This window comes from Rhinolophus sinicus, chromosome X (genome assembly GCF_036562045.2).
Source record: "Rhinolophus sinicus isolate RSC01 chromosome X, ASM3656204v1, whole genome shotgun sequence".
Taxonomy (NCBI): Eukaryota; Metazoa; Chordata; class Mammalia; order Chiroptera; family Rhinolophidae; genus Rhinolophus; species Rhinolophus sinicus.
The window spans coordinates 26154017-26179470 of NC_133768.1; the positions used below are offsets into that span (position 1 = coordinate 26154017).

Genomic DNA, 25454 nt, shown 5'->3' on the forward strand with positions numbered 1-25454 from the left:
AAATGTAATTATCAAGTAAAAAAAGTGCCTCTGTGTCCCAAACTCCATGGAAGGGTAGGAGGCTAACTCTGATAAGGAACAATTAGCAAACACAGATGGCATAATCACATTAACTATCCAATCCCATAACCATAACGTCTTCCATTGCTTTTATGCTACCTCATCCCAGCCCTTACAAACTTTCCCACCTTGAGTTCAGTGGAACTGAGTTATCTCTTCCCGATAGCAATGGTCTTGATCCCTAATTGCAATAGTCTTGAATAAACTCTGCCTTGCCTGTTTTACCATCTGGTTCAATTTTTCTTTTACCATACTACCAGATATCAAAATGTATCATAATTAAAACAATGTAGCATTGGAATAAGTATAGGCAGATGCACACACAAAACCTACTAGAGTCCATAAAGTGACCCATGCAAATATAGGCATTTTATTAAAGGTGACACTGCAGAACGGTCTTTGCTATAAATCATGCTATTTCAATTGGATCTAAATGGGAAAAAAAGTCCCGATATGACAATCCAGGAGAATATCTTCTGAGTCTTAGAGTAGGAAATTTTATTTTTAAAACTTGTAACAAAAATACACTACCACCATAACAGAAAATACCGAAGTGAAGTACACCGATTTTAAAACTTTTGTTTATTAAAAAAGATATCATTAATGAGTAAAAATGCAAGACATCTAGTTTAAAAAAAGAAATAGTAATATAGATAATCAACAAAGGATTAAAATTCAGAATATAATATATATATGTATATTTAAAATAACTGCAACAAATCACTAAGATAAATACTGACAATCTAATCAAAAACTAGATGTTCCAAAAAATAGGTTTTTCAAATAGGCAGTAAGTAAACAATTGTAATAGCGCTTAACCTCCTTAGTCATCAATACGTGCAACTGAAAACAAGAGATGCCATTACAAGGCCGCCATAAAGGCTCCAATTAAAAATCTGAAATATCAAGTATTAAAGAGGATATGAAGCAATTTGTACCTTTATTCACTACTGATGAGAATATAAATTTACACATCAACTTTGGAAAACTTTATAGTAATACTCATAAAGTTAAATATACATATACCCAACAACCTAACAATTCCAATCCCAGGTGTGTACCCAATACAAAGGCATACACATATTCACCAAAGGATATGTACAATTATTTTCACAGCAGCATTGTTAATAATGGTCCCAAACTGCAAACACCCCAAATTTCCTGACCAGTAGAATGTATAATTCAATTGCGCTATCTTCACAAAAAAGGAATACTATCCAGCCATGAAAATTAATGAACTAATGATACATGCAACATGGATGAATCTCACAAACATAATACTGACTGAAAAAAGTCAGTTGTGAAACTATATATAATATGCCATTCCATGTACATTAAATTAAAAATAAAACTAATCTGAGGTATTATAAATCAGGATACAGATTATCTTTGAGGAGGTGGGAAAATTTTGTGACTATGATAGGGTTTGCTGGGGACTTCGTGATTACTGGTAACATACTATCTGTGCATCTGGGTGTGGAATTACGGATGTGTTACCTTTGTGAAGCGTTCAAGCTATAATTATGATTTGTGTGCTTTTCTGGGTATTCAAATAAAAAAAAAATTTAAAAAATTTTGTCCCATAGTATAAAGTTTATATTTTTGTCAGAGATCAGAACAGGTCAGAGTTCACTCTAGATCACAGGTATTAGAATTAACATTTCTAATCGTAAAGATTGCATAAAGGATACATAAAATTTCTAATTATAAACATACTTGCATGTATTTCCCTTGCAATAATTTTCTCAAGGTCATATAGTAATTTTCTCCTAAGAAATTGAGAGATTAAGAGAAAGCCCTGACCGAGGCATCACACAGATCTGGGTACCAGTCCCAGCTCTGCCACTTGCATGCTACATGAACTTGGATTTAACTTCATTATGCATTGGCTTTTTCATTTGTGAAATAGGGATAACATTACATACAAATTATGTATCATTTTTGGAAATATAAGGAGCACACAGAGTGCTAATAATTGTAATCATTGCTTCATGAGCAACAATTGTTGACACTTGGCTTAGTGAAATTATTTCTATCACATTTGAAGTTATGTTTATTTTTAAACATGCTACTGATCCACCAATCATAAAACTAGAAGCTAGAGAGAAGCATCAAAAATGTTTTCATCCATATTCTTCTTCATAAATAATCTCTATTTCTTAATTGTATAAGCTTTAACATAACATAGACTTTTCCCCAAAATTATCCCCAAAGTATGTACTATCAACACTTTTAATTAAATACTCCATTTTCAAACCATGATAGAAAAGCAGACATTATAATTATAGTCTTTCTGGACAACTACTTTTTAGCAGACTCTTTTCCTTCCAAACAATAGGGGCATAATTATGGTACAGAGATGGCACAAAAAAGGGAGTGGTCATCCCTATGGAAAAAAAAACAGCATCATGGAGAAAAATGTGAACTGAGTTTTCAAAGCAGGCATGATGAACATGAATATTCTGAGTAACAGGAATAGCACGTAGAAAGACATACAGAGTATCAGAAATGGCTTACAGAAATAGAATATAGGTTGAGAGATATGAGGGGGCCAATAGGAGATAAGCATTGAGAGACAGATAGGGGTCAGGTAATAAAAATCATTGTAGGCCTAAGTGATCAGACTCTGCAGACAGAAAATGACTAAGGATTTTAAGCAGAGGAGAAGCTGTACTAAGTAGGTTTTTGAGATATTATGGAGATTGAAGACAGTTAAGAATGCAGGAAAGGACTTCCAGGGGTTGATGGTACAGGCTTCACCTTGGGAAATTGTGACAGGAGCAAAGAAAAAATAACGAACATGCAAAAAATGTAAGAAATGCTGGATATAGACAGATACAAACATATGCACATATATATGTATACATATATACTGTGTTTCCCCCAAAATAAGACCTAGCTGGACAATCAGCTCTAATGCGTCTTTTAAAGTAAAAATTAATATAAGACCCGGTCTTATTTTACTATAAGACCGGGTCTTATATTTTTTTACTATAATTTTACTATAAGACCGGGTTTTATAATATAATATAATATAATATAATATAATATAATATAATATAATATAATATAATATAATACTGGGTCTTATACTAATTTTTGCTCCAAAAGACACATTAGAGCTGATTGTCCGTCTAGGTCTTATTTTCGGGGAAACACGGTACAACCATACATAGAGAAAAACATAAATGTAAATGTATAGGTATATGTGTATATATATATATGCACATTTTTATACAGTTATATACATATATATTTACATTGACGTGTATGGGTGGGAAGTCAGACCTTTCTTATTAAAAGCTTACCAAATTGATTTACAGATACTGCGTTTTATAAGCAGCAAAATTTCCAATAAACATACTTTTTGTGATTTAAAAAGTGAAATATGAGTATACGACATTTGTATGTGACATTCTAACTTCACAGGATATTGCATTTTCCAAAGTCACGTGGGAGAGGAAATCGTCCATTAACCACTTCTGTCTGGGTGAAATTTACACAGTGCCCCGCTAAATCCTCAAATGGCTTCTCTCACCCAAATTTTCTGACATTGCAGGTTGAATATAGCAGTCCAATTATTTTCAGTCCAATTCTCTGGCACATCAATCAGTAATCAGGAAAAATATATTAAAACACAGACGTTCTCCACCAACCCATGTACAGATAGGAACGCTCACCTTATCCACACACATATCATGGGAGGCTTTGCAAAATACTTTAGGGAAATCAAATATAATACTTTATATTCATTCCATTCCACTGGATCGACCAATTTCATAAATCCACCAAAGAATTTATCTTAATACCACATAATATTTGTGCAAATAGTTTAATGTCATCTGATGTACAGTTGGTTTTCATGTCTGGATTTTAGTGAATGTATCTTAGCTCTTAGAGGCCTTTCTCATCTTTAGAATTATTCCTCCAAAACATTCCAAGTTTACTGACTTCATCAGATGAGCAAGAAACTGAGTAGGTGTGTACAGCCTTATGTTTAATAATCTGTTCTAAAATTCATTTTCCAGGCTATTCTTTTCCAAAAAGGCATGCTTGTCAGCATCCGCTCTTCGGATATAACTTTAATTCTCCAAAATGGTAGACAGTAACTTTAACAACATGTAACAAAATAATCCCAATGCCTTTTATATGCCAGAAACTCTCCTGGGGCTGTAACCTTAGACACCTTTAATACATCTAGCTGGACGCTCAAGTATTAACTTGTACAGAAGAACGCAGTATCTAAAAAAGGGATTTCAATAGTTCTGCCTTTGCTCCGGAAGGTGTTTTTATTACAGCATCTCCCACCAGCTATGGGCCTATCCATGTTTGGGGGCCTTTCTTTTTCTACTGGAAAACAGCTATCTCCCTAGAACAGTAGGCTTCCGTTATACTACATTTAGAGTCTTTTTTCAGTTTTTCAAATGTAAATGGCCCCATGGGACCTATGCACCTCCAAACACCTCCCTTACTTTTAGTTCTTGCTCAAATGCTACATTCTCTCCCTTTTTTTAAAATTAAAATTGGGGTAACAATGGTCAGTAAAATTACATAGGTTACAAGGTTATACAGGTTACATCTACTACTATCTATGGCATTTTGTATTCACCACTCAGAGTCAGTTCTTTCATCACCATATATTTGACCCCCTTTACCCTCTTCTACCATCCACTCCGCCCCCCTTACCTTCTGAAAAACTGAACTATTGTCTGTGTCTATGAGTTTTTGTTTCTTAAATGCTACTTTCTCAATAAAATTTCCCGACTACTTCATGTCAAACTGCTCCCTTCCTTGGTCTATTTTTCCTTGTGGTTCTTAACACCTTTTTTATAGCATAAAACTTGTTTATTTATTATGATGTATACTTAGTATATATGCTTCATTGAGGAATGATTTATGTTCTGTCCACACAACCTCAAAGCTTAGACTTTTGGCTAGCACCTAGTGAGTATGCAACATATATTTGCCAAATGAGTAAATAAATACTGTTCTTCTGTCTGGAACACTTCCCTACTCTTCAGTGTTGCCTAATTCACCTCTACTTTTCTGACCTTCTAGAGCAAGATAGGTCATCTAGCAATTTACATTTTTGTCACATTAAACTCATCATGACCATCATTTTACATTTAGTTGCATTTGATTAGTGCAGGTCCAGGAGGACAGGTACCATGACTGTTGGCCCTTCCCTCCCTTCACCACTGTAGTCCCATCTGTCATCCTGGCAGACAGCTGCTGCTCAAAGTGTGGTTTTTGACTGAAAGAATTATTGTGGAATTTAGTGTCACACACTAATTCGAATTCTTAAGGTAAGTCTCTGTCTACCTGCCTAGGCTCCTTTAGCATCACTCTTCTGACAATGTGGTAGCTAAATGGGCCCTTTTTCAGTTTGTTGTGGGTAACATGCACAATTGATACTCTGTTTCTCCTTCCTGGAAACTGTACCCACCTCCACCAATCCCCTTTACACACACTTTATACAGTTCCCTCCAATGTAACCTTTAAATCCCAGCTTAATCATCACTTTCCTAGGGAATCATTTCATGCCTTCAAACTTCAATTTAAGTCAGATTAATTTATTAGAAAACCTTTTTCCTTTCCTTCATAGAAGGAAGTTATGACCATCCTAAAATATTGGCTCATTTTGGTAGATTTAATTAATATCTATTTCTTCTGCTAGTTTACGAGTACCAAGAGAGCAATCTCCAAGCCTACCATGTCTACCATGGTGAACATGGATGACAAGGAATCAGCGTTTGATTTCAAAGAGGTAACCTGAGAAATGGCTACCACTGTTTCAAGTTTCCAAAGACGGCAATCGGCTCATAAATTACTCACTCCTAACCTGGGAAGAAGGTGACAAATTCTGTTTTGTTCACTCTTTGACCACTGTTGCCCACCACAATCCTTGGGACATTAGTAAGAACACTACAAGTACTCACTGAAACAATAAAAAATGAAATGCAGAATGCTTAGCAAGAGACATGGCAAGCTCTTCCAGGACTGAAGACTACATAAATAGCCATGTCAGTTACTTAGCCAAGTGCTTTCTCAATGAAATTACTTAATTGGCATCATTGCTTACAAATCAGACTAACATTCTGATATCCTAGAAGCCTCTAAAGGTAAGGACAAATTTCTAACCGGGATGACATTGCTGAGGGACAAGCTGAACCTCTGAGAGAGCGAATCAAATTAATTTACTGCACTTTTAATTTACTGCACTTTTCAGAATATTATCCTTCATAAGCCATGCCCTCTTTCAGAATCCCTCAGCATATGTTCTGACCTAACTTTGTTTTTCTTCAAACTTTTGAAAAAGACTTCAAAAAGTGTTTGAAAGTTAGAGGAAATCTAACTTACAACGGAGTTCACAGAACTAAGTCAACACATGTAAAGATATTCTATGAGGAGTTATTTTTAGAATTCGAACTCAAGATAAGTCCACATCTCTCTCTTATTGTAGTAAAATCAAGGACTTCCTTTCCTAGTTTTCCCAATCTGCCATCTCTTAACTAAAGACCCCTGGGTATTCATTTTGAGGCTCTGGATGATACTTCAGCAAACTCCAGTGAAATGGATTAAGGCACTGTGGTGATGTGGGAGACACTGGTGGAGAAAGAAGGTGTGGGGTGAACATTCGATACTACCAGACCTTGGGTAATAGCTATGGATGACAAGACCTCACTCCAATAAAAGCCCTCAAGGATTCTTCTCAGGTCCCAGCCAGTTTTTGTTTTTGTTTTTTTCTTTTTTTTCTTGTATGAGTCCATATACCTCTTTCTCTTTCCTAAAACTCTTCCTATTACTTCTGACAGAATTCCTCTGGGCCCAGTATGAAACATATGATGGTCCACGGTCTCTGACGCACACATGGGATTCTTATCAGGTACAGAGGATGTTTATGATGCTGTTTAAATGGCTCCTCTAATGTATTTGTCTATCTATCTTTTTATCCTTCATTATTTTTTTCTCTCCTCCTCCTCTACCAACTTCTCTTCCTCGTCCCTTTCCTTTTAGAAATTAAACTAGGTAAGACAAGATTATATCATTTGCAAAGAACCGAAGAAAGAATCATCCAAATTTCAAAGTCAGTAAATGAGAGCCCAACATTCCAGGGCAATTCACTCCAATGGACAAATAAGGCAAAGAATCCAAGCATGGATTCCTCTGGGACTGAGGAAACTGATGGAATGAAAAGAAAGGTTAAAGCAGGAACTTTCTCACCACTGAATTCCTCCTAACCGATTATCTAAAGTCAGATTATCTAAAGTCAGGTGACAGTAAGGAGCAATATGGAGGGAAGTGAGGGTATCAAATGGGGAAAGGAGGTTAAAAGGAAAAGGGTAGGACGGGAGGCAGTGGTCAACACGAATTAAGCAGGAGGTACTCATGCAAAAAGGGAGATTGAGTTTGTGTGAATTAGGGATAGCCAATACATGCACAGATATTTTAGTAGATGTCTCTGGGTCAAAGAAATTAAGGCAGATAAGGTAGAAAACGAAAGAAAGTAGGATAATTGATATAGAAAAGCTTAGGGCCACCACTCTTAATTTATCCTACCTGAGATCTAACCCAGTCACCATCTATGAGTTCTGTGGACTACTTTCCTGGGTGGCCTAGTCCCATAGCCATCACCTTGGAATAATTATATTCCAGAGCTAGTAGTACTAGGTCTGGTGATGCCAAAATGGATGTTGTTATTTTAACTGGTAATACTCTATGACTTAGAAAAATTTCCGCCATTATTTTTTTAACCAGTCTGCCCTCCCAACCCCTGCCCTCCCCCAGCCTTCTCTTGTCTTTTCTGAAAATTTCTGAGAAATGTCGAGCATTAGATTTTTACCATTCTATAATTAGTTACTCTACTGAATCACAACTATAGAATTCCTTAAAATGGGTACAGTAGTGTTCTGTAATAAGCTGGTCATGAGCGTGTGTGTGCGCGCATGCGCACAATATATTTGATCATATACGCAATGATATAATATCAGGTGTCACAAGCCTTTTTAGATCTGTAATCCCTACAATTTCATTGAAACATAAGCAATTAACATGTGTCACTATTACGTATTAAATGCTCAGTTGCAGCAGTTTAAGAGTTTTTTCTTTGTTATTTAATGAAGGAAAGTGAGATAACATTGTTGTAGAGCCACAGTCTAAAGTAGTAACCTTAGAAAATGACATTTCACTGGGATTAAAAGACAACAACAACAACAAAAAAAAACACAACACAAAAAGAGAACAAAACAGAGATAAAGCTTAAAGAAACCTTGTCATAGGTTAGGTAAGAGAAACTATGTTTAGAACAACCTTGAGCTGATAAAACTATTTTAAACCCACGTTGATTAGATCCTTAGACATGTCAGACTATTGGCCCCTGACTATCACAAAGGAAAGGCAGGCATTTGGTGAGTACAGTGAATGCCTCCAATGTAATCTATAGTTGTGTATATATCTATGTAACAAATATTCTACAATTTGTATTTAAATTGTCTCCAGGAAGAGCACTTATGTGATCATTAGATTTGGAATCTCAACTTTGTGTATATATGAGAACATGTCACATTTAGAATAATAAATTGCATTTTCCCTATTGTTGATGTTCATAAATATATAGCTGGTACAAAAGTAATTGAGGTTTTTGCAATTATTTTTAACCCTTTAAACCGCAATTATTTTTGCACCAATCATATATATATATATGCTTTGTTGAAATTGCTTTCATTTTCTACAGTAAAACTTTATTATTCCCAATTAGGAACCAAAGATAACAATATGATAATATCCACATTACCCTTTCTTTACAAGTACTGGTCATGTTTCCAAGGACACAATTACCATGACTCAGGTTGAATGAGGTCTTGAATGGCTAAGTATCTGCTCCAACACAACTTAAATGACTTAAACATGCTTCTGTGCCCTCATCAAGACGACAAGTGAAGGTTTCCAATAAAAAATATACTGAAGGTGTTCAATTTATCATTATTTGACTGAATATGACCCTTTTTTGTGTTTTTTTTTTTACCTTTGTCTTTTCTTAGACTATAGGTTTGAAGTGGGCATAAATAATATTCCCCTGATCAATTCTCTAATACATGTTATTCGACTATAACATATATATGTATATATGTGTGTGTGTGTGTGTATGTATATATATATATGTATATATATATATATATATATGCATTTATATATATATGCATTTATATATTTCCCCAAAGGCCAGGAAGCTAGTATGAACAGTGTATATATACTTAATGAAAGGTAATTAGGCACAAATGGGACATAATCTGAATTAGTCTAAATAAACATATTGCATTCTAGATATTTATAATATACAAATTACATGATAAATTTTCTAAGTATTTTCTGAATAGCAATTCATTCCTTTAAATGACAGATTTAGTGTGCTGGAGAAAATAATCTGACCTTAAGTTGTTCTTCCAAAGCCGCGGTTGCATGCTCTCCACTGGATTCATCTACTACCACCACCATGTGAGTGAGAGAATTAACCCTGACTTGTTCCTGTTCTAGGTCTTCTTGAAGCACCTGAAAGAGAAATTTTTTAAAGGAAATTAAAATTTCTTCCCAAATGTATGTGATTTATTATTTCTGCCATGCTTTGAGTAATGTGATTTTTCTACTAAACAAGAACCATTCCAAGCAAATTTTCTGCTATGATGCTCAGCAAAATGTGCACATTTCTACCATTAATGGAACTCTTTTTTTTTTTTTTTTTTTTGCATAAGGAGACTTTACTGAAAACAGAAAACGGGGGGAACCAAGGATTACAAACAGGAATGTGGACTCGTAGCAAAACAAAACAGGAGAAAACAAAAACAAAAAACAGAAAAAGGGCGGTATGAGGTGCCAGAAAGACGGAAAGGGAGGGACTCCAGAGAGAGCATCTGTTGAGAAAGGTACAGTAGGATGTTCTGTCCCTTATCCCACTTCCTCTCACTTTTCAAGGACTTTTCTCCTAAAATTACCTGCTGCCTCTGGCATCTTCAATGCCACCATCTCTACTGAAGTTCTCCATTATTAACCAAAAGAAAACACTCTCTTGACCCAACAAATTCCTCCTGCTACTGCCCTAATACGTGTTCCTCTTCACTAAAAAATATATTTTTTTCTTTTTAAAATTAGATTTATTGGGGTGACATTTGTTAATTACATAGGTTTCAAATGTGCAATTCTATATTACATTATCTGTTCCCCACCCAGAGTAAGTCCTCCTTCCATCACCGTATATTTGACCCCCTTTAGCCTCTTCTTCTACCTCCCCCCTCTACCCCTTCCCTCTGGTAACCACTAAACTGTTGTCCATGTCTATGAGTTTTTTTGTCTTGCTCGTTTGTTGCTTTCAGTTTTATATCCCCCATATGAATGAAATCATACGGTTCTCAACTTTTTCTGTCTGACTTATTTTGCTTAGCATAATATTCTCAAGATCCATCCATGTTGTCGCCAGTGGCAGTATTTCATCTTTTCTTATGGCAGAGTAGTATTCCATTACATATATGTACCATATCTTTTTTATCCAATCATATATCGAAGGACACTCTGGTTGTTTCCACCCTTTCTACTTTCTTTCCCTACTATTCTCTTTGCCCATTATCCCATTGGAACATCTCTTATAAAGGTTGTCATCAACCTCCAGGTTCCCAAATCCAATATGCATTTTTTTGGTATCATCTTACTTGACATTTCAATTCCTAACTTAATTAACCATTCCTTCATTCTTGTTATCCTTTTCTCCCGAGCTTCATGTACCACCCTCTCCTGATTATCCTCCCACCTCACCAAGCTCTGTTTTTTAGCTCCTTTGCTGGTTCCTTCTCTTCTGCTCATCTATAAATCATATGTCACTCTGTATCAAAACCAATGGATTTCCATCACACTAAGTAGGAAAATCCAAATTCTTTACCTGAAATCTTTCTATGATCTAGCACCTGCCTACCTCTCCAATCTAATTGCATATCTGATACTGTTTCAGCGACACTTGTCTTTTTTCTCTTCCACAAATGTGTCTAGCTATTTTCTCACATGAATTGTTCTTCCTCTGTATCTTAAAATAATCTCTCCTTATCATTCAGGACTCAGTTTAAGCGTCACTTGCCCTGAGATGCTTTTCATAAATATGCTGTCTAAATCTGCTCCTTAGTTACTCTCTTTCTCCATCATTTCTTTTTTAATTAAAAATTATTGCATTGACAACGGGTAGTAAAATTACATAGGTTTCAAGGGTACAATTCTGTAACACATCATCTATATATCATATTGTGTTTCACCACCCAGAGTCAGCTCTCCTTCCATCACCATATATTTGATCCCGTTTACCCTCATCTACCATCCCCCTCCCTCCTTACCCTCTGGTAACCACTAAACTATTGTCTATGAGTTTCTGCTTCTTTGTCTGTCTTGTTCCTTTGTTGCTTTCAGTTTTATATCCCACATATCAGTGAAGTCATATGGCTCTCGACTTTTTCTGTCTGACTTATTTTGCTTAGCATAATAATGTCAAGATCCACTGAGCATAATAATGTTAAGATCCATCCATGTTGCCGCAAGTAGCACAATTTCATCTTATGGCAGAATAGTATTCCATTGTGTATATATAACACATCTTCTTTATCCAATCATCTATGGAAGAACACTTTGGTTGTTTCCACAGCTTGGCTACCGTAAATAAAGTTTCAATGAACACTGCAGGCACATATATCTTTACAGATAAGTGTTCTCAGATCTTTTGGGGGGGTAGATACCCAGGAGGGGGATTGCTGGGTTATATAGTAATCCTATTCTTACATTTTTAAGGAACCTCCACATTGTCTTCCATAGTGGCTGCACCAATCTGCATTCCCATACCAACAGTGTATGAGGGTTTAGATAATTTTTTTTTAGATTTTTTTTTTTTAAAGATTTTATTGGGGAAGGGGAACAGGACTTTATCGGGAAATAGTGTGTACTTCTGGAACTTTTCCAAGTCAAGTTGTTGTCCTTTCAATCGTGGTTGTGGAAGGCCTAGCTCAGCTCCAGATTCAGTTGCTGTTGTTAGTTGCAGGGGGCACAGCCCACCATCCCTTGTGGGAGTCGAACCGGCAACCTCGTGGTTGAGAGGACGCGCTCCAACCAACTGAGCCATCCGGGAGCTCAGCGGCAGCTCAGTTCAAGGTGCCATGTTCAATCTTAGTTGTAGGGGGCACAGCCCACCATCCCTTGTGGAATTTGAGGAGTAGAACCTACAACCTTGTGGTTGAGAGCCCACTGTCCCTCTTGGGAATTGACCCGGCAGCCTTCGGCAGTAGGAGCAAGGAGCTCCAACCACCTGAGCCAAAAGGCCAGTCTGGTTTAGATAAATATTTTTACTAGTCAGTATTTTCTTATGTTTAGTCATTTGTAGTTTGTCTCTAATTATTGGAATGTAAGATCCACTAGAACAGAGATGTCCTCTGTCCTTCTCACTACATATTCCAAGCAACGAAAGATCAATAAACCTTTGCTGAATGAATGGTGCCATGTGGAGAGGTGATGGCAATATACACAGATGAGTTTTTCCCTTCCTGATTACATAAAGATTACAACCTAAAAAAAAGATTACAACTTAATAGTAGGGATTATCTTTTTTTTCAAGTGTAATTACAATGAAAGCACATATAACCACAAAACAGTATTCACTCCAATCTTTTAAAACTCATAGTATACGATTATTTTGTAAAGAGAAACAGGGGTAAACAGAGTAACAAATAGAAGGTTAAACAGAGACGTAAACAGAGGAGGTTGCTCTAGAACCTAGATATACTGCACGGAAGCTCCAATTCCCGCAAGACTTTATCATGATATACTAGTTATTACTGGGACATCCCTGAATAAGTATGCAAAACTTCTAGTCATCTAGTTAGCTTCTTAGAAAATGTTATTCTATAACAGAAGAATGGAGAAGCAGGTCTGGGAAAAGCCCTGCTACTTTCTGGAAAACATGCTGTCCCTACCCGTGAAACAATGATGCTTGGCACCCATCAGACTACCTCTTAGTCTTTCAAACCTTATGGCAGGTATAAGGGAACCTATTAGGATTGGTTGCATCACAAACTCAAATGCATGAACATTTTTATCCCAGGACTTTCATTTTTCAAGTCTAAACATTTTAAGGAACCATAAAATCACTTACTTTTACTTCTGCTCTCTAGATTTGCATGCTACATTTTTAAGTGAACCAATTTAGAATAAAATGACAAAGCATTTATTTTGTGTGTGGAGTCTATACTGTCTATCATGCCCTTGACATTCCAGAGCTTACACTGGTTAATAAAACTCTTTCTGCTATGAGGCCAAAAATGGAAACATTAACATTCAGAGTTGTCCTTGAAAGTCATGTTGAGTCTGTGTTTTCTGAGTTATATAAGCCAGGAATGGGAACATTTGAAATGTGTCAGCTAGGAATTTTAAAAATAATAATTACAATAATATTTTGGTAGCCAGTATGTAATAAGTCAGTTTCCTTAATTTGGCCAGTTCTTTTTTCCCTATCACTCAAGTCTGAGAGTATATATAATTATACATAATAAAAACGACTAGAAAAATAATGCGATACTGTTCAATATTCACATGTAAGTTGTTATTTTTACAGTTTTAACATTTGTTAGTAAAGGAACTTGAGCATTGTTTGATCTATGAAGTGCTTATTTTCCAAAATCAGATTGAGTCTTTCTAAAGCATATGTGATCAAATGTACTATTTACTTTCTCCAGTACTTAGACTTCTGATTTTGTTTTGCTTTCTATCTATTTGTTTCATAATCAGGGCTTGATCAAGGTTTACATTTTATGCTTTTGCAGAAGTGCTAACAGAAAGTACCACTAAAGCTGGTTGAATTGATTAACTTTAAAATCAAACACAAGAACTATCTGGACTTATACTGAGTAGAGGGAAATAAAAGAAACATGGGAAAGGCTCTCTACAGTGGCTGAAAATATTGAAGAGTGCATAGCACTGGTGTAGATTAGCATAAACTGTATTTAAGTTATTTCCAGTATCTCTTTTCCACTTCTATGACTTTTGCAAATTACATCTCTTCTTTTGCTCGTAATCAGGGATTAAAATAAAAAAAAGGTTGAAGTGACCTTTTGGAGCAGACTCCATAGCTCCAAAACAGAAGCTACTGCAACACTGTAATCACATTTCCTATTTTCCCAGACCTTAACTCTGAAAATAAATATTAATGAATATCACAGTATTAGCTAATCCCCCCCCCATATCAGCAAAAGGCAGAACACTATAAAATATCCAATGTCCAGAGTCCTTTTTTTTTAAAGTTGATTCTCAGAAGTAGCAAAAATGCTACACTCAAAGCGGTGGGTCTAAAACATTAAAATTTTCTGCCAACCTCTGTATCAATGAATAAAGACCATGATCATTGATATAAAGTATACCCTCCTGCTTTCTTCTTTGAGAAAACATGGATTCTCCAGACTACTAATTTTTAAAATGCATTAAAGTTTTATAGAGCTATTTTAAAACTAATTCTTAATTAAATATTTACTGCTTATGGATTTAAAGTTCTCATAGCTGGATTTACACAATGGAGATTTACAGTTGATTTGCTAATTAAGCCTGAAATATGAGACAAATTATTCTAAATATAGATGTACCCTCAGAGAAGTATGCTAAAGTGTTTGCCTATCCGAAGATAATGTATTCAAATTAAAATGCTGTAATATATGATTGTTAAAGTATGTTTTCCTTTATTAAAAGCATATATATTATTTACACACATGCACATATACATACTAGGTATTTTATTACGTATATCTTGTCATTATTTTGATTAAGCAGGCATCTGTTAAACTTACCAGATTTTTTCTTCATTTTCATATTTGCACTGATTTATTATTACTGACACTTTATAAGACAGGCTTTTACTGGAACATACTGATGTGAGGTGATCTTAAAGCTCAGAGGCAGCAGTCACCCATACCCCTCTGTCTCCCTTGACAACTAGACCCACAGGCACACATGGCCAGTGACCATTTGAATGTGCCTTAGGCACCTCAGATATAGTAAGTTCCAAATTGTATTCACCATCTCTGCGCCTGCCACCAAGATTGTCTCCTTTGCCCTTTTCTAGATTCTCTATCAGATAAATGACTTGGAAGTCAGCCTTGGCTTCTCCGTTTCCCGAAAGTTCCAGTAATAACCAAATCCTTCTGCACACATCCTCCTCTCCATCCCCCCTGCAACTGCCTTTGCTTAGGGGGTTTTCCCCATTTCTGGTCTAGACCACAGTAATGGCCTCTCGTTTCATCACTGTCATAAAAGTGATCTTTGAAGACCACAGTCCTGATAGTGTGACTTCCTTTCCTGAAGCTGGCTAGCAGGACCCAATTACCCCATCTCTCAGCATGACATCAAGCCTCTCTGTGATTTGGCACCGACCTGTCCAGGCTCATTTCTATCCACGCCCCGGTGTGTACTTCACATTTGCGCCACACTGAGGTGCTTGCATATCTATCTACTAAGAAGTCATTCTCACAAAAGTTGGCTTTTGCTTGTATCTGTGTCAGTGTTCCAGTGGCTTCCTCTGTCCCGGCTACTTGTTCCTCCTTTTGTCAACCTAGCACCCTCATCTTTCAAAAATTCACTCAAAGTTCACTTCCTCTATAAAGCTTTTCAAGTCTTTATGCCCCCCTTAACCCCAGCTATCCCCTTCTTTCTGTCTCTTTCTCTCTCTCATATATATATATATATATATATGTATATACATATATGTATATATACATACACACATGTATACATGTTTTATATAGTACATATAATGCATTATATAAATCCTTACACTATATATACATACACACATATATCCTTTTCACTCTATTGATAATTTATTAAAACATTTCTCTATACTTTGCTTTTCCCCCCTATTTACTTAACAATTTGTTAGAATTGGATCCGTAGCAGCATACATGGCTCTATCTCATTACTTTTTTTTTAATTTTTTTTTTTTTAATTTATTGGGGTGACAATTGTTAGTAAAATTACGTAGATTTCAGGTGTACAATTCTGTATTACATCATCTATAAATCCCATTGTGTGTTCACCACCCAGAGTCAGTTCTCCTTCCATCACCATATATTTGATCCCGCTTACCCTCATCTCCCACCCCCCTTCCCCCTTACACTCTGGTAACCACTAAACTATTGTCTGTGTCTATGTATCTCATTACTTTTTAAAGACCTCCTCAGGAGGTCTCCCCTGATCCCCCAAGACAGGACTATGGGGGCCCCCTCTGTGTAACTGATGCTGCTCTCCATGTTGTACTGTAATTGCCTATTCACCCTCATCTCAATCACGCTACCTACCATCCTCTAATAGGCATAATAAGTGCATTCCACATAGAAAGGGAATGTATTTTTGGACATCCAAGAAAAGAAGGGCTGAAGTTACAGCAAAGGTTTAGGATCTCGAGAAAGACATAATAAATTTTGAATCCTTAAGTAAGACTTTAATCTCCAAATTATGTACATGAGATCAACAAGAGTAGTTTTAAACTAATTGATTTCATACACTGGTCTCACACATTGCTAAAACGTTAGCATTTTTCAGAGGAGCTACTGCATGGAGCGAGGAAGACAGAGCCTAACACTACATAACAGACCTCATTTCTCCTGCCTTTCCTATTTCCTCTACACTCCATGTATGCATGCATACAACCATACATCCTGCATACAGTTAGACCGTTCAAATCAGAAATCAGATTAAAGTGAACACCAAGAACATCTAATAAACAATTACAAAATGCCTTTAGCCTGACAATAATTATTGAAAAAGAAGAGAACAAGATTATTGGGAGAGAGGGTTGGGGTGGAAGGTTTCAGGTGCAGCACAGAGGAAGTCACATGCAGTGATTGGCTAATAATATATAGATATGATACTCAAGTCTACTGATAATCTTCCTGCTTAAACATTCTCATCATAAGCCCATTTTTTTCCATGTTCCCTTTTGATTCCCTTTTGCCCTGATTTTAAAGAAAGAGCTACAAGATTAATGTTGAAAAATCATTTCCTTAAGCATTTTGACTCTGAGCATAGACAGCCACCACCTGTGTGCTCTCTTTCCTCATTGCTTACTCTGGGTTTGAAGACATAGGCACTCGATCTCCCTGTCTCTTCCACCTAGATATTCCCAAGCCTAGGAAACCAAGCGCAACGTTTCCCCAGTCTCTTTGCTACTCTCTACATGTGCTCTAGCCTCTACCATGTCCGCTGGAGTCAAGTTTCACTGGAATCTATAAATGGAAGGAAAGAGTCTGGGCTCAAAGGAAGACAGGTGAAGATAAAAAGTCAAGTGTACCAGTTACTATTCAAGTTACCTTGGGCAACTCCTTAACCTCTCTGAACATACTTCTTTATCTGTAAAATCAGGGATTAAGGTCGCTCCAGGACAGGTTAGGTTCTGGAGTTAAGTGAGATAATACCTTGGAATCATCTAGCACAGTGTTTAAGTAGAGTGGGTACGTGGTGAGGAAATGCTTATTTTCTTCTATTTCTACCATCATCACCTTATCATTCCATTCCTACACTAAGATTTGTGGAAATAGCCCCTCTGGGCATCAGTATTTATTCCCAACACCTTTGATAATCATATCATATGTCTTTTGATTACTAAATATTCTCAGTGTGCTGAAATTATAGAATATCATGTAAAAAATACCTGATTTAGTAATTTTCTCACTCTCAATAGCTATGACCTAGATCGCTTATTGTTAATAGAACAAAAAAGGTTATCCAGTGTAAATTATCTCTGAAAAATGCAGTTCCATTGAATAACAGAATACTACCAGTTGTGCCACTAGAAATCAATCCATTCGTGAATATTAATACAGAAATATTAAACATAAAATGATAGCATACTTTAGTTAACAACTTAACATTCTTTAGAAAGAGACACAGTACATATTCTACCTTATTTTTAACATGAGAATGAATTCATGGTCGCATATTTTGTTATAAGATACATGGATATGTTTTTCAAAAACAATTATTTTCTTAAACTTCTTAAACAGATATTTTCTTAAACGGATATTATCATGTCTGGTATAGCTTTCTTGTGAACAATTTTCCCTTAAAATACGTTTTAATATTTTTCTATACTTAAATAATTCATTTATGTTATTAATGTTACATTACCTATTCAAGGGAACCGAAATTAACTGGAATTGGTTCAGGAAAACAGAGACACTTTACATGCAACTAATTCAGTAAGTGAGAGATAGGATTCTTTGTTTTCCTTTTTTCCCCTCCCCAGAAGCCAGAAAATTCTAATGAAGAAGGATCACAGGAACAACTAAGTATAAAAAGTAAAGTCGGTGTGTCTAATATGAGAGGGTCTTGAGTGGTTGTATTTTTATTTAGTAGATTCACTGATATTTTAAAACAAGGCTGTGACATTTCAAGCTAGTATGTTACTAAAACAATACTCAATATTTTCTAATTAACTAATTAGTAATCTGTTATCTGGAATAACTTGATTTTGTTAAAATAAGAACATGGGTATGAATTTCGTCATCATCATCATTATTATTATTAAATCAATGGCATTACCTAGTATGCAGTTACATTTGGAATCTGTTGCTTGTTTATAGTATGCTAATGGGAAGTGAGTTGTCTCCTCAACTATATTTTAAAAAACTAAAAGTGAGTCTCGGGGTGGACAGGTGGCTCAGTTGGTTAAAGCACGAGCTCTGGGCAACGGGGCTGCCAGTTCATTCCCACATGGGCCAGCAAGCTGCACCCTCCGCAACTAAAATTAAGTCAATGAACTGCCGCTGAGCTCCCGAGTGTCCAGATGGCTCAGTTGGTTGGAGCCAGGGCTCTCAACCACAAGGTTGCCGGTTCGTCTCCCTTAAGGGATGGTGGGCTGCACCCCCTGCAACTAACAACGGCGACTGGACCTGGAGCTGAGCTGCGCCCTCCACAACTAAGATTGAAAGGACAAGTTGACTTGGGTGGAGCTGATGACTCCTGGGAAAAGTACACTACTGTTCCCCAATAAAAATCCTGGAAATACACACTATTCCCCAATAAAGTCCTGTTCCCCTTCCCCAATAAAATCTTTATAAAAAAATTGCATTAAAAAAAAAAAAAACTGAGTCTCATGCATATACTACTATGTAGACTACATATGTGTGACGTTCCTTTTAACATTAACTTACCAGTTATTTACATCAAAAGAATATTATTATCACAGAAATCAACTTCATTCGGGTAAGAGTCATGTCTTATACAATAATAACAGCTAACATCATTTATATGATTCTGAGTATCGGTTGTATTTCTGAGTGCTTTTTATGTAATTACATATTGAGTAGTTTTATCAATCCTATAAGATAGGTATCATCACCCTGTTTTCATACTTGGAGAAACTGAGGCACTACATAGTTAAGCAACTTTGGCAAAGTCACTCATCTCGCAAATGATAGAGCTGGGTTTTGAACCTGGACATTTTGACTCCATAGTCTGTGACACACTGCTTCTCATATAAGAGATATGAATACAGCTCACATAAGCATAAGAGATAGAGATACCCGTTTTTGTGTAACTCCACATCAGAAGGCATATAAACAGAAACTTAAAGTGCAAGTGTATATGCGGGTACTCAGTTGAGTTTCAGGTTTTATCCACCTTGTATAATTATCACTTGCTTTCGGTATCTTTCTCTGATGTGCTACACTGTGAGCTTCTTGAAGAAGAGTCCATATCATGGTAGGCCTCTGTATTCTTCACAGCACCCATTGTGCTTCAATAGGTGTTTGTTCGGTGATATAGAATAGAATGCAGTGGAATAAATGAAATGTCAATCCTTTAGCAGGATTATACCTAAACTTTCCCTGTTACATGAATATAGATGCATAGATTATGTTAAAGGTCAGCAGAAGAGGCTATTTCACAATCATGGCAACCCAAATGTTTGAGATTAACTGAGCTTCAAGAAGAGGATAGGTGACTAAGCTTCTAAGAGGCCATTTAATTTGCATTAATCAATACTTAACATAGAACATCCATTGAAGTCAGAATATAGTTCACAGGTCACATCTATACCTGCAAATGGCTTTGTTGAGGTTACTAAGCCAATGGACCTGACAAAAGTCTAAATCTCTCAAAAGAATGAGAAACTTAGCTAGTAAACTAAGCTTTAAACTTCATCTCAGTCGGACTGTGATAAGAGACAAAAGATTCCTCAGTCAAATATTTTCTGTGTTGATTAAAATACCCTCCAAAATAGCAAACTGCTTTCCCATTAATGAATGTCCAAGCCCACACAGACTTTTGCTCAATAATATTGTCACTCCTTCACAGGAAATCGTTTCATTCCTCATCAACATCACTAATAAAGTCTGTCTCTTAAGACAGAAATAACCAACCAATTATTTCTGACGTATTATTTCACAAGGGGAACAAGACATGCACTTTGTTCACTCCTCAGAGAATCACTTTTGAGTGACTCATATCTAAAATAAAGCTTTAAATTCTCTCCCGAAAGCAACAGCTATAAAGAATAATGGTCTTTTCCAAATTTGTCAGCAAACTGAACTTTTACCAATTACCTAGAGTTATCAGTTTGGCTAGATTTAATAGTAACTACCAATACAGAATCGATTGCTTTACCTTGCCTAATTGGCAAATTCAGTACAAGTGATTTATCTCCATGGCATTTCACAGTGGTTCAATTTCTAGCCTGCTTCATACTAAAATGCTGTTAAAATGAAGATAGCAAAGGATCTTGTCACAGAACACTGAAAAACAGATCTGTAATATGCACGGTGTACTGGGGAGATAGTTTGCCCTACAACTGAGAGAGAGAGCGCACGCACGCATGCAAACCCTCTGACCTGAGCAGAATTTGAATTTATTTTCAGCAACGAAACCTACACCTTTTCTTTAATTGTGTCATCTGTAATCATCTCTCAGGGAAAAAATGAGGATGACTCAAGGGTTTAATATCTACCTATACAAAGCTAAAAAACCTAAATGTTACATTAGGTGAGAAGTGTGGTCATGCAGCAGGGTAGGGTTACTTTTCTGACTACTCCAAGGTTACTGATATATTTTGTTGTCAGAAGGGGCCTCTTGGGAGGACCCCTTTCTTATTTACATTCACTTATAATTCTTGGGAATAAAAGCTGCAAAGTGAATCAATGACTTTTTAAGTCAGGCATTAGATTGAACTTAGTTACCTAAAGACAGAACACTGAGCTTCTGTTTTATGAAGCATGGCATGACTAACAAAAAAATGCACTCTTTATAATATATACTTCAAAGAAAATAAACAAACGATCCAAGATGGCAAAGTAGATAAACGCTATGCTTGCCTCATCCCATGAACACATCAAAATTACAACTAAATTATAAAATGATCAACCTGGAGAACCTGAAGTCTGGCTGAACAGAAGTTTTATAACTAAGGACATACAGAAGAAGCCACATTGAGACTACTAGGAGGGGCGGAGACGCAAATCATGGTGGCCCCAAACATCCATGTGGCAGATGAAAATTGGAAAGCATAGTTGGGCCACAGAGGTTCCACATGGAGGAACAAGGAACCCCAGCCCCACACCAGGCTCCCCAGTCTGAAGTACTGGTGCTGGGAAGAGGAACTCCCATACATCTTGCTGTGAAAAAGTGGGGATTCTGAGCATCCGCGTGGGACAGAGGCTGCAGGAAACCCAGATGTCCTCTTAAAGGGCCCGCATAAACTAACTCACAGGCACTTACTCAGGGCTCCAGTGGAGGGACAGTGACTCAGGGGGCTTAAAGTCAAACGGGGTGCAGACTCACATCTGTGGCTTCAGGTGAGGGCTGTAAGATAATACCATTTTCCCTGTGTGGCTCCTGTGCAGCCAGCAGAAGGGCACCATCTTTCAAGTGTTGAGCCATCCCCCTATTCTTATGGCCAAATTTGAATCTGATTGGCCTGGTGAACTCTGCCACTTCACCCTGCTGACTCTCTGGGACCCCACGACACCCAACTCTGTAATGCACAAGGCCTTATTGACAGCTGAATTTTACAGGAGCTGGCAACCAGCAGCAGGCTTCAGAGTGTCTTGGCTTTTTGAAGAGCTACCCCAGACCTGGTATTGTTGGCAGCCATCCTCGGTTCATATGTTGGCCTTTCTCATACATCTCCAGGTCCAGAACAGGCAGCGACCAACCATGGATCGCTTTGTAGCTCCTACCAGGTACTCCCCAGCTGTTCACAGGCAGTGGCTGACCTGGGCCTGCACTGAAGCCCCTCCCCAGAGGCCCCAGAACCAACATACTCAGAGGTTGGCTTCAGACCACAGCAGAGAACCACCTAATTAGCCCCATAATTGGCAAGTGCAAAGAGCAGTCACAACAGGTACCAGGACCTGCTGCGGGGAATCCTGTTCCATGTGGTAAAGCCCCCTGCACAGCAGCTCATAAGCTGTGGATGTGACCAAACCCCACAGCCAGTCAGCTGGAGGGGTCAATACCACCCACTGACATTCGAACCACAATCAAAGCTCAGCGATAAGAGGAGGGCACACACAACTCACACAAAGGACACTCCTGGAGCACCCAGAGCAGGTGACCATGGAGACTGTGCCAGAGCCCCATAGGGCACCTATTACATAAGACCACCCGGCAAGAAATTTAGCAGATCTACCTAATACATAGAAACAGAGAGTCAGCTAAAATGAGGAAACAAAGAAATACATCCCAAATGAAAGAAAAGGAGGAAACTCTAGAAAAAGGAGTAAGCAAAATGGAGGCAAGCAACCTACCAGATATAGAGTTCAAAACACTGGTTATAAGGATGCTCAAGAAACTTAGTGAGAACTTCAACAAAGAGATAGCAAGCATAAAAAAGGACATAGAAACCATAAAAAAGAACCTGCTAGAAGTGAAGAACACAATAACTAAAATGAAGAATGCACTAGAAGGAATCACCTGTAGACCAGATGAAGCAGAGGATCAAACCAATGAATTAGGCTTTTTCTTGGGATGGTAGAGGCTGTGTGGCGTTGCCGTTACTCCAAGGGAAGAGAACAGTTGGTAGCGGGGTGCAGAAGTGCAGAGTAATAAAACCTTGAACTTGGGAAAGTAAATCCATGCTCCAAGGAAGCACCATCAGCATCACCACCAGCAGCAACAGCAGCAGCCACTGCCACCATCAATACCTGCAAATGGGCAGAAGGCCAGCAGCCAAAATGAAGGCTTGACTATTGACCTGAAGAATTTTAGGAAACAAGGAGAGAAGACCGTCACCCAATGTAGCCAGTTCTTTGTGGGCAATGTTCCCCCTGACATCACTGAGGAGAAAATGAAGAGACTGTCTGAGAAATATGGGAAGGCAGGTGAAGTCTCCATGCATAAGGACAAGGGCTTTGGCTTTATCTGGCTGGAAACACAAACCCTAGCAGAGGTTGCCAAAGTGGAGCTAGACAACGTGCCACTCCATGGAAAGTAGCTGCACGGGCACTTTGCCTGCCATAGTGCATCCCTTATAGTCCAAAAACTTCTTCGGTGAGTGTCCAACGAGCTGCTGTAGGAAGCCCTTTCTGTGTTCCGCCACGTGGAGAGGGCAGTGGTCATTGTGGACCAACGAGGACAGCCCTCAGGAAAAGGCATTGTTAGATTCTTAGGGAAGCCCGCTGTTCAGAAATCTCTGGACAGATGCAGTGAAGGCTCCCACCTGCTGACCACATTGCCTCGCCCTGTGACTGTGGAGCCCACGAACCAGTTAGATGATGAAGACGGACTTCCAGAGAAGCTGGTTATAAAAAAACACACAAAAAACAGCAATTTCACAAGGTGTGAGGGCAGCCAGCTAGATTTGCACAGCCTGGCCCCTTTGAGTATGAGTATGCCATGCACTGGAAGGCACTCACTGAGATGGAGAAGCAGCAGCAGGACCAAGTGTACCACAACACCAAGGAAGATGGTGAGAATCTGGAGATGGAGATTGAGGCCGCCCGCCATGAGCACCAGGTCATGGTAATGAGGCAGGATTTGATGCAGTGTGAAGAAGAACTTTGGAGGATGGAAGAGCTGCACAACCAAGAAGCACAAAAACGAAAGCAGCTGGAGCTCAGGCACTAGGAGGAGTGCAGGCACCATGAGGAAGAGATGTGGTGACAAGAGGAAGAAATGATATGGCAACAGCAGAAAGGATTCAAGGGAGCTTTCCCTGATGCGAGAGAGCAAGAGATTCGGATGGGCCTCGTGGCTGAGAGAAGTGCTATGGGTACCCCAGTTGGTACCCCAGCTCCTCCAGGACCTGCCACTATGATTCCAGATGGAACCTTGGGACTGACCCCACCTACAACTCAACACTTTGGCCAAGCTCCTGCAATGGAAGGAATTGGGGCAATTGGTAGAACCCTCTCCTGCATTCAACCCTGCAGCTCCTAGAGCTGAATTTTCTCCAAACAAATGTCATCAATACTAAAAAAGTTGCAGTGTCTAGTTTCCAACACCCTTAAAAGAAGGACCCTTTTTGGACTCGCCAGAATTCTACGCTGGAAAAGTGTTAAGGATTCCTCCAATAGTTAGGTATTCCCTGCCTGTACTACTTTAGGGAGTATGCTGGAGGCAGAGGGCAAGGGAGGAGCCATATTTAACAAATCAATTCTGTGTGGAATGTCATTTAACTAATCAAAACTGTGTGGTGCAAAAAAAAATCAATAAATTAGAAGACAAGGTAGCAGAAAGCACCCAACTGGAACAGCAAAAGGAAAAAAGAATTTTTAAAAATGGGCATAGTTTAAAATACTTCTGGGACCACATCCAGCATAACAACATTTGTATCATAGGGGTACCAGAAGGAGAGAAAGCAAGGGATTGAGCACCTAACTAAAGAAATAATGACTGAAAACATCCCTAACCTGGTGAAGGAAATGCACGTTTAAGCCAAGGATGTGCAGAGAATCCCAAACAAGATGAACCCAAACAGGCCCACATGAAAATATATTATAATTAGAATAGCAAAGGTTAAAGACAAAGAGAGAATCCCCAAAACAGCAAGAGAAAAGCAATTAGTAACTTTAAAGGAACTGCCATAAGACTGTCAGCTGATTTCTCAACAGAAACTTTGCAAGCAAGAGGGATTAGCATGAAATATTCAAAGTGATGAAAAGCAAGGATCTACAATCAAGACTGCTCCACCCAGCAAAGCTATCATTTAGAATCAAAGGACAGATAAAGAGCTTTCCAGACAAGAAAAAGCTAAAGGAATTTATCACCACCAAACCAGATTACAAGGAATGTCAGAGGGACTTCTATAAGATGAATACATATATGAATAATAAAATGGAAATAACTATGTCTATCAATAACTACATGTCTATCAACAATTACTTTCAATGTAAATGGAT

The 25454-nt window shown here is 37.8% G+C and overlaps 1 protein-coding gene and 1 pseudogene across 8 annotated transcripts in view; one reads left to right on the forward strand and one right to left on the reverse strand.

The window, feature by feature from the left end:
• Nucleotides 1-25454, reverse strand: part of DMD (dystrophin) — a 2125071-nt gene that overhangs the window by 1417325 nt on the left and 682292 nt on the right. For all 8 annotated transcript variants that reach the window (XM_074323908.1, XM_074323912.1, XM_074323913.1 and 5 more), the window contains exon 13: nucleotides 9490-9609. In XM_074323908.1, the coding sequence (XP_074180009.1) occupies nucleotides 9490-9609 (120 nt within the window). The remainder of the gene's footprint in view (nucleotides 1-9489; nucleotides 9610-25454) is intronic.
• Nucleotides 23156-24529, forward strand: LOC109451726 (non-POU domain-containing octamer-binding protein; annotated as a pseudogene).